Source organism: Oncorhynchus nerka, linkage group LG13, assembly GCF_034236695.1.
Source record: "Oncorhynchus nerka isolate Pitt River linkage group LG13, Oner_Uvic_2.0, whole genome shotgun sequence".
In the NCBI taxonomy this organism is placed as follows: domain Eukaryota; kingdom Metazoa; phylum Chordata; class Actinopteri; order Salmoniformes; family Salmonidae; genus Oncorhynchus; species Oncorhynchus nerka.
The window spans coordinates 84,637,854-84,652,430 of record NC_088408.1 but is presented as its reverse complement, the minus strand read 5'-3'; the positions used below and the strand labels follow the sequence as shown (position 1 = coordinate 84,652,430).

Below are 14,577 nucleotides of genomic sequence, written 5' to 3'. Positions count from 1 at the left end.
TGCGCCTTGGCAGAGAGAACAGAAGAGATTGCGCCTGGCAGAGAGAACAGAAGAGATTGCGCCTTGGCAGAGAGAACAGAAGAGATTGCGCCTTGGCAGAGAGAACAGAAGAGATTGCCTTGGCAGAAGAACAGAAGAGATGCGCCTTGGCAGAGAGAACAGAAGAGATTGCGCCTTGGCAGATTTGCGCCTTGGCAGAGAGAACAGAAGAGATTGCGCCTTGCGCCTTGGCAGAGAGAACAGAAGAGATTGCGCCTTGGCAGAGAGAACAGAAGAGATTGCGCCTTGGCAGAGAGAACAGAAGAGATTGCGCCTTGGCAGAGAGAACAGAAGAGATTGCGCCTTGGCAGAGAGAACAGAAGAGATTGCGCCTTGGCAGAGAGAACAGAAGAGATTGCGCCTTGGCAGAGAGAACAGAAGAGATTGCGCCTTGGCAGAGAGAACAGAAGAGATTGCGCCTTGGCAGAGAGAAGGCAGAAGAGATTGCGCAGAAGAGATTGCGCCTTGGCAGAGAGAACAGAAGAGATTGCGCCTTGGCAGAGAGAGACAGAAGAGATTGCGCCTTGGCAGAGAGAACAGAAGAGATTGCGCCTTGGCAGAGAGAACAGAAGAGATTGCAGAAACAGAAGAGATTGCGCCTTGGCAGAGAGAACAGAAGAGATTGCGCCTTGGCAGAGAGAACAGAAGAGATTGCGCCTTGGCAGAGAGAACAGAAGAGATTGCGCCTTGGCAGAGAGAACAGAAGAGATTGCGCCTTGGCAGAGAGAACAGAAGAGATTGCGCCTTAGCAGAGAGAACAGAAGAGATTGCCTTGGCAGAGAGAACAGAAGAGATTGCCTTGGCAGAGAGAACAGAAGAGATTGCCTTGGCAGAGAGAACAGAAGAGATCAGAAGGTCCAGAGGGTTGGTGTCAATTCTCTTTGAATTCAAAGGTGCGCTGACTTTTATATTGGAATTCCATGTCTAATTTCAGTTGCTGAATAGGCTGATATTCAAATGCATTCAACCCCCAATCCTTAGCCTGATTTGCTGGACACCCTGTCACTCATTCTTGTCGTGATGGAAACCATTCCCGTTGGTCATTTCACTATTGTATTGGCCATTAGTTTTATTGTAGGGGTGGGCCCAAGTTTTGGCTTGAAGGACCTTGGGCAGCCTCTTGCCCTTGGTGTAGGCGTGGTACCAGAAGTTGAGGAAGAGGAGGAGAAAGACCAGGCCGTAGAGGCCTATTATGTAGATGAAGATGGGGAACTGGTAGGGACAGTCCTTCATGAAGAAATACTGCCAGATGTGGGTGGTTATGATCACAAACTGGATCTGAGGACAGACAGGAAGGTTATATATTACTTGTTTTGAACATATAAGGAGACCATCCCAAGAGGCCCAACAGAATATCCTTGTCCATAAAAACTTATGGGTGGCTCTCTCGTATTGGTTCAAATTCAACTCCCCCACTAGTGAAGTGCAGTACGAACCAGCTGAATGGTGGTGAGATACTTCTTCCACCAGAGGTACTTCTGGTAGGCGGGGCCCAGGGCAGACAGGCCGTAGTAAGAGTACATGATGACATGGACCACACAGTTCAACAGGGCATGGAACGTCCCCTGGCCACCTGGAGGACGACACCAGCAATTAGCAGTCATGTTCTATTGGGCAATGCTAACCCTAGATGGACAGGTTTCCAGGTTCCACTTCCTACAACAGCTCCTAAGGAAGATGACCTGCTGAATACTGACATTTTTCTGGGACAGTCCATCACTATATACATCTGGTAGTATGCCCATTTGTAAGTAGTTTAATACAGTCATGGGAGTAACTCAAGTTCTTGTCTACTGTACCTGCAGCGAAGCGGACACCAAACCACCAGGTAAAGGGCATTATGGAGTGATGGTAGACATGGAGGAACGTAATCTGGCTGTTCTTCTTCCTCAGAACAAAAAAGATCTGACAGGAGGGAGAATTCAGCCATTTAGAACAGAACAAGAGTGAAAATGACAGAAGGGAAAGGGGAAACCTAGTCAGTTGTACAACTGAATGCAGTCAACCAAAATGTGTCTTCCGCATTTAACCCAAACCCTCTGAACAAGCGAGACACAGATAGTCAGAAAGCTGTTCTAAAAAGAACCAACTTACCGTATCCAACATCTCTATGAACTTTGAGAAGTAGTAGAGCCAACACGTCCCTGCCATCTAAGGAGAGAGAGGTTATTATTGACAAGTAGAATTACGTCACTTACAGACAAGCAGAACGTGTACCTGTCACAGCACTGAACTTTTAAAGTAAAGAATATGAGTTGCCTGTTTTATATGCATTTACACAATATGAGGTTAGAATAATACTGTGAAAATAATAATGCCCTTTCAGTGTAAGAGCTGTTTGAAAAGACTGCCGGAATAGTCAGCCTGCTTTGGTAGGATGGTGGCGGCCTAACAGGCCTCACCACACAACTAATGATATTATGCAACACAGGAAACGTGGTGTGAATCACTCCCATGGAATGACCTGCTCTCAATGCTTCTTTGTTCCAACAGCTTGTTGGCATGCTAGAGTCAGTGGGGGATTCCACAGGTGAATGAGTGCTCATAAGAAGAGAGGAACGACCAGTAGTAGTTCTCTGCCTGTCTGTTGCAGGTAGAGTCACATTCCACAGCTCTTACCCTCACTGCCTGCGGCGAGTCCGAGTAATCCACTAGGTCACAGTGGAACGTGTAGCCCGTCCCCCAGCCCGACATCACATACTACAGGAAGGAGAGGCAATGAATTAAAAACATACTCCAAATCACAACACACTAGTTGTTGCATGGCTCTCCTTTATGCAAAGATTAGACATCAATAAAAATGTATCGTCTTCACACTGAAACTAAAGAAAGTATGACGGCACCCCCCTCCTCCACACACGTTTCTTAATACCTAGTACAAGTTGGTGTTTGGTGACAACCATTAAACCTTGACAGTCTGACAAAAGAGTGGAACAAAAAAGACATTTCACTATATGGCCTATGGATCATGACCTGCATTTCCTGCTCAAGACAGGTTCTGCACACCAGTCAACAGGGAGGAATTTGTCCCCAAAAGGCATCCTTTCCTGTTTCCTTGAGGTAAATCACTGATCTGTGCCCCTACAATGAACTAGTGTCAATGGGGAAACCCTCAATCTACTTCCGTTTGATACATGTGTTATATGAACCCAGAGGGTGGTGCAGTCTGCCCAACGCATCACCGGGGGCAAACTACCTGCCCTCCAGGACACATCTTTATGTACATATTCTTCATACCTTTACACTTGTGTGTATAAGGTAGTTGTTGTGAAATAAAAAAGGCTCCAACTATTTTGAGATCAAGTTTGTCTTGCCGCTGACAATGTAATGATCAGAAGAAAGTAATTAAGTATGAAATGATGCATCATTGTGATCCTGAAGCATAGCCCTCTTCATATTAAACTTGAGAAATCCCAACTGCTTCATTTTTTTGCCGCTCGCCTCAGACTGTCCTGCTTGACGAGGCAGTATAAAACACTAGAGCCTGTCAGAAGTCCATTGAGAAAGAGACCCACCTCATAGCACATGTAGAGGGACAAGGCAACGACGCTGAAGTTGTAGATGATGAGAACTTCTTTGAGGTGGAAGGCCTTGCGTTTCTCCATGAGCCTGGGCCCCAGCCGCGTCACAAAGTAGATGTACGCCACGATTACTACGGTCTGGGGGAGCGGCGATGACATGAGAAACCAGTCTTCTGTCCTGGGGTCTTGACAGCAGAGAAGGGTTGAGTAGATGATTCAATAAAATAAATCAGTACATCATGCCATCTAGCCAAGCATTCAACTGTGATGCACCAACAATATGTTTAAGAGGGTAGGTTACAGTTGATTCTCATGGCTTGTAATGATGATCAGCGCTATTTCATCAACCCCAGAAGACCAACCTCGGCTAGATACACAGCCAATATCTGTCTACTTCCACCAAGGAAAACATAGGAAGAGAATGTTGCATAATGCTTTCCTTCGTTATACTCTGGCTTCTACTGAAAACATACAAAAATATATAGATTTTTTATTTATTTAACCAGACAAGTCAGTTAAGAACAATTTCTTATTTACAATGACGGCCTACCCCGGCCAAACCCGGACGACGCTGGGCCAATTGTGCGCCGCCCTATGGGACTCCCAATCATGGCCGGATGTGATACAGCCTGGATTCCAATCAGGGACTGTAGTGACACCTCTTGCACTGAGATGCAGTGCCTTGGACCGCAGCGGCACTCGGGAGACCCATTTGCCTGAAACGTGTAGCCTAAAACCCATTTGCCTTTTTAATACAAAAACTCAATCTATTAATTGTTGTTGGACAGCAGTTAGTGATGGATCCTCACCTGCATTATTCATGAAGTTCCCATACCACAGTCCGACCCTGGTCGTTAGATCCCTGAACTCCATGTCTCCCGGAGCTCCTTTAGCTGTCCTGGAGGAAACACTGGGGTCATAGGTTAAAGGCCCAATACAGCTGTTTTTTTATATCTCAATAATCAAATAATTTATGGCTAACAGAAAATACATTAAGGTAAGCCGTTACCTTACTGTGTTTTCAATTAAAATTGTAAAAAAATTAACAAAAATGGCTTCTTAGCAAAGGGCAATTTCTCAAGCAAGAATTGTTTTGCTTGGATCGTCTGGGAGTGGTTTGAGCGGGGAGGGGAAAACCAAAAATTAGCTGTTATTGGCAGAGAGGTTTGGAAAACTCATTCTTATTGGTCTATTTACCACCTGTTGTCAAGCAGGCAGGCCAAAACTCCATCACACCAAACAGGCTGAAATTTCAGGCAGTCTTTTCAAACCATTCTTACACTAAGAAGACCAGAATTTTCACCATTTCACAGTATTATTCCAACGTAATTGTGGAAATAGATATAAAACACTGTGGGGGGTAGTACAATGGCCATCAGTCTGGTCGAAAGTAGTGCTCTTTCGACCAGAGCCCTATGTGTGCGGAACCCTGACTGATGGCCATTGTACTATCAACACTCCTTCCCTAGTCTCCCTCTGAGCTACTGACAGAAGCAGAGAAATGCTGATCCAATTCTTTTCACTTCAACAATAGTATTTCGCGCATGGCTGGTATATTGTGTTATAGGGTGCCATTTGGAAACGCAGACATGGTCAGCATGCAGGGAGCAGCAAAACACTCATTGACTGGAGTGTGTGGCACACGTTCACATTGGGACAAAGTCAGTTTCACACACGCAAGCTTCACTCAATTAAGATAATATAATAATTATGTTATACAACTCAGTTGAGTATCAGTATCACCCATGTATTCTACTCAACATTTTCTCTTATTTAAGATGGCCTGTTTTCTAAATATCATTATAAAACTTTGAGCCATGAATTCTTATTGGCTGAAGGCCATGGTATATCAGACCGTATACCACGGGTATGACAAAACATTTAATTATACTGCTCTAATTACATTGGTAACCAATTTATAATAGCAATAAGGCTCCTTGAGGGTTTGTAGTATATGGCCAATATACCACTCTGCGTTGTGCCTAAGAACAGCCCTTAGCTGTGGTATATTGGCCATATACCACACCTCCTCTGGCCTTATTGCTCAAGTATACCATTCCCAAGACTGCTAGGCAGGGGGGAAGGTTACACACATTTCATTTGAGTAATTTAGCAGTTGCTCTTATCCAGAGCGATTTACAGAAGCAATTAGGGTTAATTGCCTTGCTCTTGGGTACAGACCGATTTTTCACGCAGTCGGCTAGGGGATTATTTTTGGCTACTGGCTCCTTGCTCTTAACCACTAGGCTACAGACGATAAAGACCACAACTGAATCGGTCAAATAAAATTGTATTGGTTGCGTAAAATATTTTGAAGATATATATTGCGGGTGTAGGGCTATACACACCGTTATTTATGCACGGACAGGTTTGTTTTTACTTTAGCTTCTATAACGGTATTTGAATGTTTGGTAAATGTGATACGCCGTGTGTAACGTCAATTTTTATAGTTTACTCCGCTACTTGAGTCATCCCTCTCCGCTCTCTCTCCATGCCGCTTTCCACACAGCCCCAGTCCCACCCGTCATTCAAGGAGCGCATGGTGTTGTTGCTTGACCAGGATACTTTCGTTCTGTCTGCAAGGTAAATGCAGCACATGCAACCATCTTGATGACACCGATGTTTCCACTTTGATTTTAATATAAATCCCCAGCGTTCTATAATTACAAATATTAGTTTGTGTTTCTTACATCTGCAAACCGCTCATTTGTATTTTCTTAGCAAATTATGCTAAATCGTGTTAGCCACTACTGCTAATCGCTGACTAGCTAACTGGCTAATAAAAGTACTGAGTCCGAGAAAACGTAGCTAGATAATACAGCCTGATACCAGTACTGGTGGAGGCTTAAACCAGCATGTTTGTGCAACAGTATCTTCTAAGTCAAAGAGGAATAGGCGAAGCATGCATATGTTGGCTATATGAATAAATATTTAATGTAGCCAAAGATTATAGGGTTCCCTAGGAAACACTGAACATCAATTTGGTTCCTACCCTGTCACAGTAACGCATTCATGGCATTTTCATTCATAATTAATTACAATTATTGTCATGTCAAACACTGTATTCAACGTGCCCACTATTATTTATATTCTAACTATATCATTTTAATACACGTTCTATTTCCATGCTTCCAAAAGTTCACCCAAGTGTTTTGATCTAAATCGTAATTGCAACATTTGGTTAAAAATAATGCCTCGTTTTGCCCATATCGTGGCTGTGTGTTAATGATCTCAAATGAGTGCAGGAAATTATTTTAGGTTGAAATTGAATAGTATAAAACAATCAAAATGGAGAAAGACCCATGGGAATAATTTAGAATATATATGTGTTGCCACCCTGGGGTCACACGTAGAACTTTTATTAAATCAAAAACATAAAATACTGTCAAACTTGAAAAATACCATACATGATATTTTGGCCATATCGCCTAGCCCTACGCAGGTGTAACGAAAAATGCTTATGTTCCTAGCTCCAACAGTGCAATAATACACACAAATGGTCTGTATAGACAGTATTGTAATAATAAAAGGTGTATACAGCAGTAGTTATATAGGATGAGCCTAGACTAGAATACAGTCTATACATATGAAGTGGGTAAATCAAGGCTAGCTCCCTCCCTGTTAATGGGTACAGATAAATGCCATGTATTTACAGAGAGAACAGCTACATGCGGCGAGCATTACTATCCTGTCATCATCTCTCTATTCAATAATACCACAGCCTGAAGACACAGAATGCCAAGCCATGGAACAAAGCTGCATTGTATAACAATTAGGCCAACACAACTGGATTGCTGTCTGACATGTTCACCATGTCCAAGTCAGATTTCCTTTCAAACTGTTTCCTGCATACTAAACCAGTAGATATCTAAGCCATCATGCCATACATCTCAAGCAGGAGAGGAGGGTTAATTTTATAAATGCTCTTCAAGATTCAGCATAACATGTAGGCCCAAGTAATGGCTAGTACAACAAGCCTGCATTTAGACAAACCACGTGAAGCAGTCGCTTTAAAATTCCTAGAGGGGTAGGGCTTTTTGAATAGGAACTTCAGTTCTCTTGATATTCAGAAGTACGCAAAATTCCTCCCAGGCCATTCAAATTAACTGAATAATTGAGTTAAAGGTCTGATTTGTGAGGGGCATCAATAAGAGAAGACAAACGGAACTCATCACTGGGGACACCAAGAAACTTAACAATTCTAAAGATCCACACAATGCAAGATCAAATCTGCCTGAAAACTACACATTGTCCTTTGGAAGTATTTGACTTTGAAGTATTCCAAAACACACAAAAAAACACCCAATACATTTACTGAATACAGTATTGTGTACAGAAGAGACTCAAACATGCAAATCAACATCACAGTATACAAGGTGGTTATGAAATCTAACAGACCCGTGTAAAGTTCCAGAGTATTGGATACACAGTGTTATCTGACAAAGCCTACCGCGTGAAACTACCTTAAGATAAGAACGTAAGCTTTAACAATCAAATGCTGTCTGACTGGTTTAAGGGAACAGTATACAGTAAGAGGGGAAAGGGAGCAGCTCCCATTTCAGCACAAACCTCAACCCTATCCAGGGCCTTCTCACCCAAGTAAGGGGATGCATGGAACATTCAAAACTAGATTTCCCTATATAAAACATAGATCAGAGTACTAGTAAGTCTACAGGATATGCCTGAACTGGCATTAAGTGTTCAAGCACAGAGTTGCCCTGTATAAAACTCAAATCATATGAGTTGAGCCGAGGGCAAATAATGTTTATTTTTTATTTAACTAGGCAAGTCAGTTAATAACAAATTCTTATTTACAATAACGGCCTACCAAAAGGCCTCCTAAGGGGACGGGGGCTGGGATTAAAAATTAAAAATACATTTTATTTTATTTAAACTACCGCAAGCAATAGATCCAAACGCTGAACACATCATCATTACCTAATGGCAAAAGATCATAACATAATCAAATAGACATCTGGACACACCAATTTGTAAGTCGCTCTGGATAAGAGCGTCTGCTAAATGACTTAAATGTAAATGTAAATGTAATGGACACCTCCTTGTCGAACATCTCATTTCAAAATCATGGGCATTAATATGGAATTGGTCCCCCCCTTTGCTGCCATAACACACAATACCTCCATGACAATAAAATAAAATCACATTTGCTAAAGTATTCAGACCCTTTACTCAATACTTTGCAGAAGAACCTTTGGCTGTGATTACAGCCTCAAGTATTCTTGAGGGGGAGTTTCTCCCATTCTTCTCTGCAGATCCTCTCAAGCTCTGTCAGGTTGGATGGGGAGCATCACTACACAGCTATTTTCAGGTCTCTCCCGAGATGTTCGATAGGGTTGAAGTCTGGGCTCTGGCTGGGCCACTCAAGGACATTCAGAAATGCAACCCTAGCGTTGTCTTGGCTGTGTGGATAGGGTTGTTGTCCTGTTGGAAGGTGAACGTTTGCCCCCAGTCGGAGGTCCTGAACACTCTGGAGCAAGGATCTCTCTGTACTTGACTCCATTCATCTTTCCCTCAATCCTGACTAGTCTCCCAGTCCCTGCCACTGAATAACATGACTTTTGGCAAACACCAAGCGGATTGTCATGTGCCTTTTACTGAGGAGTGGCTTCTGTCTGGCCACTCTAACATAAAGGCCTGATTGGTGGAGTACTGCAGAGATAGTTCTCCCATCTCCACTGAGGAGCGCTGTCAGATTTACCATCGGGTTCTTGGTCACCTCCCTGACCAGGTCCCTTTCTCCACCGATTGCTCAGTTTGGCCGGGAGGCCAGCTCTAGGAAGAGTCTTGCTGGTTCCAAACTTGATCCATTTAAGAATGATGGAGGCCAGTGTGTTCTTGGGGACCATCAATGCTGCAGAAATGTTTTTGGTACCCTTCCTCAGCTCTGTGTCTCAACACAATCCTGTCTCAGAGCTCTACGGCCAATTCCTTTGACCTCTTGGCTTGGTTTTTGCTCTGACATGCACTGTCAACTGTGTGAACTTATATAGGACATGTGTGTGCCTTTCCAAATCATGTCCAACCAAATTGTAGAAACATCAAGGATGATGAATGGAAACAGGCGCAACTTCTGGTCTCAAAGCAAAGGGTCTGAATACTTATTTTTTATACATTTTTTTTTCTTAACAGTTTTCACTTAGTCATTATGTTTTGTGTGTGGATTGAAAATGTTTTATTCAATCAGTTTTAGAATAAGGCCATAACGTAACAAAATGTGGAAAAGTCAAGGGGTCTGAATACTTTCCGGATGCAGTGTATAGTGTAGTAGGTGATTACTTGAGATAATACACTACATGGATCTACACATGGCACTTTAAAAGGTCAGATCATGCAAGTTTCTCTTTTGACCAATAAGGCATGGTGTCTTGACTACACACAAGAGGATAGCACTCTAGTCGGAGTCATTCCGAAATGTGGGTGACATGGTGACATGGTGACCCATTAGACGCACGCTTTGACATGTTTGTTTCAGTTTATGCAACTCAGACACACCTTTCCTGTCTGACAGCTCCCACACTGATGACGCCATCAAATAAACCCAATTAAACTACAGTACTCCAAATACACAAATGACTACGTCATGGCCGAAGAACACCAGAGGAAACACCTTGAGTTCTACTGAGGGAAGAAGAAGTTGAACATATTGACTGACTCTGAGTTTAAATACATATTGACATGTAAAATTAGTGATTACCTCTATGCATGTTTTAAAGTAGTCCAATGCTCCCCATGACTTTCAGTCAGTTTAAATACAGGACTGTTCTTCTCAGCTTATAGGAAAATACCACTGGTGATCCAGAGGAGGAAGACATCCAGTGGAACAGCCACTTTACAATAGTTCAACTCTCCAGACATGTAAAATTAGTGATTACCTCAAGGGGGAATGCATGTTTTAAAGTAGTCCAATGGGCCTTGAAGACCCCATCAATCAGGCTACACAGAGAGGATTTCAGTCAGTCATCCCGGAAGTAACTCATCAGTCAAGACTCACACCCCCCCCACTTGTTCTTCTCAGCTTATAGGAAAATACCACTCAAACTACACAACCAAAAGTATGTGGATACCTGCTCGTCGAACATCTCATTCATCTAAATCTTTAGGGGTGAGAAGGATTACAACATCAGGGAGTTTGTTCCACCATTGGGGGCCAGAGCAGCGAACAGTTTTGACTGGGAGGGAACTGTACTTCCTCAGTGGTAGGGAGGCGAGCAGGCCAGAGGTGAGAATTAATATGGAGTTGGTCCACTCCTTTGCTGCTATAACCACCTCCACTATTCTGGGAAGGCTTTCTACTAACGTAAACTCACTCACTTTTGGACATCGCCTTGGTCCGTACAATTGACCTTATTTTAGTGCCCCAAAAACGTAATACTTCCAGATCAACTGTAATGTCAATACCATTGTAAAGCAGTTTCTCCCCTTTCCAACATAATCAATTACATGACCTCTACGCTGCCCATTTCTGTATGATTCAAGAAGGCAATGAGCTCCGTTGGGTGTTTTGAAAAGGTGGGGTGGGGAAGCGAAACTAATGCGTGATAGTGAGGAGAGATGTTGTGTGGGAAAACTTATCACCTTTAAAATATAAATAAAACACTATAAAGAGCTTATATAATGTGTCATTACATACCTATTTGAAGGTTTGTGTCGAATTTGAATCGGGTTTTTAGGGCGGTGCTAAAGTGACCTTCAGAAGTAAACAGCGGCTTTGAGAGTCATGATCGCTTGCAAAAATGACTAGGTATCCCCCTTACCCCCGTCACTGTCCATTTCTTGTTTTTAAACAATGAGAGAAGTGCTACACCTGGTGGAGAGAGTTTGTAAGACAGAAATAGTTGCTTTATGCGTGCTGTACGTTACAGCATGAAATGTCACGATGTAACGGAGGGTCCGTTTTTTAAACTTTTCTCCAATACTATAGAGCCATTACCATGTCAATCAACACTTGAATAGAAACGTAGTTCACACCCCAGAATTAAGTCAACACAGTCGCTACAGTCCAATTAGTTTTCTTTGCAGCCTCGTTTGAATGTTGTGGTTGAGCACATTTGTACGGAATGGGGTGAGTTTACGTTAGCTGTTGGAACATTTATGTGGGGACTTGCTTCTCTTCAGCCACAAGAGCATTAGTAAGGTAGGGCATTGATGTTGATTAAGGCTGTCTCGCAGTCTGCGTTCCAATTCATCCCAAAGGTGTTCGATGGGGTTGAGGTCAGGGCTCTGTGCAAACAATTTCTGTACCTCGCTTTGTGCACAGGGGTATTGTCATGCTGAAACAGGTAATGGCCTTCCCAAACTGTTGCCACAAAGTTGGAAGCACAGAATCGTCTAGAATGTATGCTGTAGCATTAAGGTTTCCCTTTACTGGAGCTAGGGGTTCTAGCCCAAACCATGAAGAACAGCCCCAGACCATTATTCCTCCTCCACCAATCTTTACAGTTGGCACTATACATTTGGACAGGTAGCATTCCCCTGGCATCCGCTAACCCCAGATTTGTCTGTCAGATGGTGAAGTGTGATTTATCACTCCAGAGAAAGCGTTTCCACTGCTCCCAAGTCTAATGGCGGCGAGCTTTACACCTCTAGCCGACGCTTGGCATTGTGCATGGTGATCTTAGGCTTGTGTGGCTGCTCGGCCATGGAAACCCATTTCACGAAGCTCCCGGACAACATTTATTGTGCTGACGTTACGTCCGGAGGCAGTTTGGAACTAGTTAGTGTTACAACCGAGCGATTCAGTACTTGGCGGTCCCGTTCTGTGAGCTTGTGTGGCCTACCACTTCATGGCCGAGCCGTTGTTGCTTCTAGACATTTCCACTTCACAATAACAGCACTAACAGTTGACTGGGGCAGCTCTAGCAGGGCAGACATTTGACAAACTGACTTGTTGGAAAGGTGGCATGCTATGACGGTACCACGTTGAGTCACTGAGCTCTTCAGTACAGGCCATACTACTGCCAATGTCTGTCTGTGGTGATTGGCTGACTTGTTGGAAAGGTGGCATGCTATGACGGTACCACGTTGAGTCACTGAGCTCTTCAGTACAGGCCATTCTACTGACAATGTCTGTCTGTGGTGATTGCATGGCTGTGTGCTAGATTTGATATACCTGTCAGCATTGGTGTGGTTGAATTAGCCAAATCCACTAATTTGAAAGGGTGCCCACATACTTTTACAGCCATGCTGTATCCAGACACTCTGCGGTATATCGGCTAGTTGGAGAATCACAGTACTTGGTTAATCCATAATTAGATGCCACCTGCCAATAGGCTCTTTGGAAGGGTTGCCAGAAAGAAAAATACATATTGAGAGGAACCAACAAAGGTTCACCTGTAGCTTGTTAAACAGTATTGGCACTTAGACTGGAACCAGGCGCTATGGACATAGTTTTCTGAAACTAAAATAGAGGTCTTTGGGGGTAATCTAATCCATAAACACTGATTGAAGGATGTCAATAATCTGGGAAGATTCTGTATGGAGGAATGGCATTATGACCCACCCAAATGTGTTCGCCAATATTTATATAGTGCCATTTTCCTTGCAAGGAGAGGGTGCACAAAATATTGGGGAAAAACGGGTACAAAGAATTGACACTGATCTTTTTGGGAGAAAAGTATTACGTAAATATCTTTCTGAACAATTGTATTAGTAAATCTAAAATAATGATTATCATTGTTTGGAGAAAACAATATAGATCAGTATTTTTATCATAGGCCTACTTTCTAGACAATAAATTCGCAGCTAGACAGCAAGGTAAAACTAACAACATGCGCAACACCTGAATTATAAAATTGACTTGAAGGCTCGAGGAGAAAATACCAATAAAACCACCGCTGATCATTTGGAATATTGCCACAACGTTTATCAAACTCCTAATTTCCCACAACAATGGGTTGTGATGAATTATGCGCCACACTCTCGACATTACATCTCAAATCAATTAGGGAAGCAAGATTACAAAAGTATTTAATTTAGTAAAATAAAATGTTTCCTCCCTTATCGCCACCCCTGAAGACCAGGTTAGATTCAACAGCCGATTCAAAGGCACGATACCCGATAAAAACAGGAATCGATCAGGCATCGAAACAGGTGCAAAGATGGATGCCGCATAACACGGACTTCAAGCAAATCCCTTCAACCTCAGTTTACACTTAAGAGAAAATGCCGGACAATGTGTGACAAAGGCAAAAAATAAGTGAGGGCGTTTAGCCTACTGTATATAGCCTACGTTAATATGACACCTTCATCCTGCCGAGACTGCGTACACAAGGAAGAAGTTATTATTCAGTGTATGAATAATGTAGCAACACAATATGGTATAGGCTACCGGAACATAATTCACAAACCTCCAATATTGTGAGAGAAGTATCCTACTCGGTCTTGTGTTACTACTCCGGCTCAGCTGTAAGCAATTGACGACAGGTGTGTCAAATGTAATTTCCAGGGAGTCGCTTCCCTACTGTGAAACTGCCGTCCAATGAGTGAGTTATATTAACTTGAAGCGTGGGGCACCGGTCTTTGGCCCTTGACGTGAACGGGCAAAATCGGTGAGGGAGGAGCGCCGCTCGGTCATGTTGTCAAGGTGGCAGTACATATCGTCCAGAAACATAAAACATATATTTTCTAATTCGTGTTCATTGGGAGGTAGATAACGCGTGTTCATCAAAAGCAATCACTTTTGTATGTGAAAACACACACACACACACATATTCAACATGTGTGTGTTCACGTCAAGGGCCAAAGATTGGTGCCCCATGCTTCAAGTTAATATAACTTTGCTTTTATATATATATATATACACACACACACACACATATATATATATACACACACACATTTAGATATATACATACATAGACACACACATACACATTTAAAAATATATATATTTCCTTTATTACCCTCCAACGCCTCCCCCAATTGCAACAAACTAGTGAACAACAACACTTAGGCCTGTATTTCCAGTTTATACATGTTTATGGTCACAGTCTATTTT

At 42.8% G+C, this 14,577-nt stretch overlaps 1 protein-coding gene across 2 annotated transcripts; it reads right to left on the bottom strand.

Moving 5' to 3' along the window:
* Positions 1-635: 635 nt before the first annotated feature.
* Positions 636-14,079, bottom strand: LOC115140285 (very long chain fatty acid elongase 7-like). 2 transcript variants are annotated; one of them, XM_029678579.2, is made up of 8 exons: positions 13,928-14,079; positions 4,370-4,453; positions 3,555-3,745; positions 2,659-2,739; positions 2,134-2,190; positions 1,839-1,944; positions 1,476-1,612; positions 636-1,317 (listed from the first exon to the last, which is right to left on the bottom strand). In XM_029678579.2, the coding sequence occupies exons 2-8, from the start codon at positions 4,431-4,433 to the stop codon at positions 1,042-1,044; spliced, it is 912 nt and encodes a 303-aa protein (XP_029534439.1). In that variant the 5' UTR covers positions 4,434-4,453; positions 13,928-14,079; the 3' UTR covers positions 636-1,041. The 2 variants fall into 2 exon arrangements, with proteins under 2 accessions (XP_029534439.1, XP_029534438.1); XM_029678578.2 differs by having other exon boundaries at positions 637-1,317; positions 4,370-4,458; positions 13,928-14,078.
* Positions 14,080-14,577: the final 498 nt, after the last annotated feature.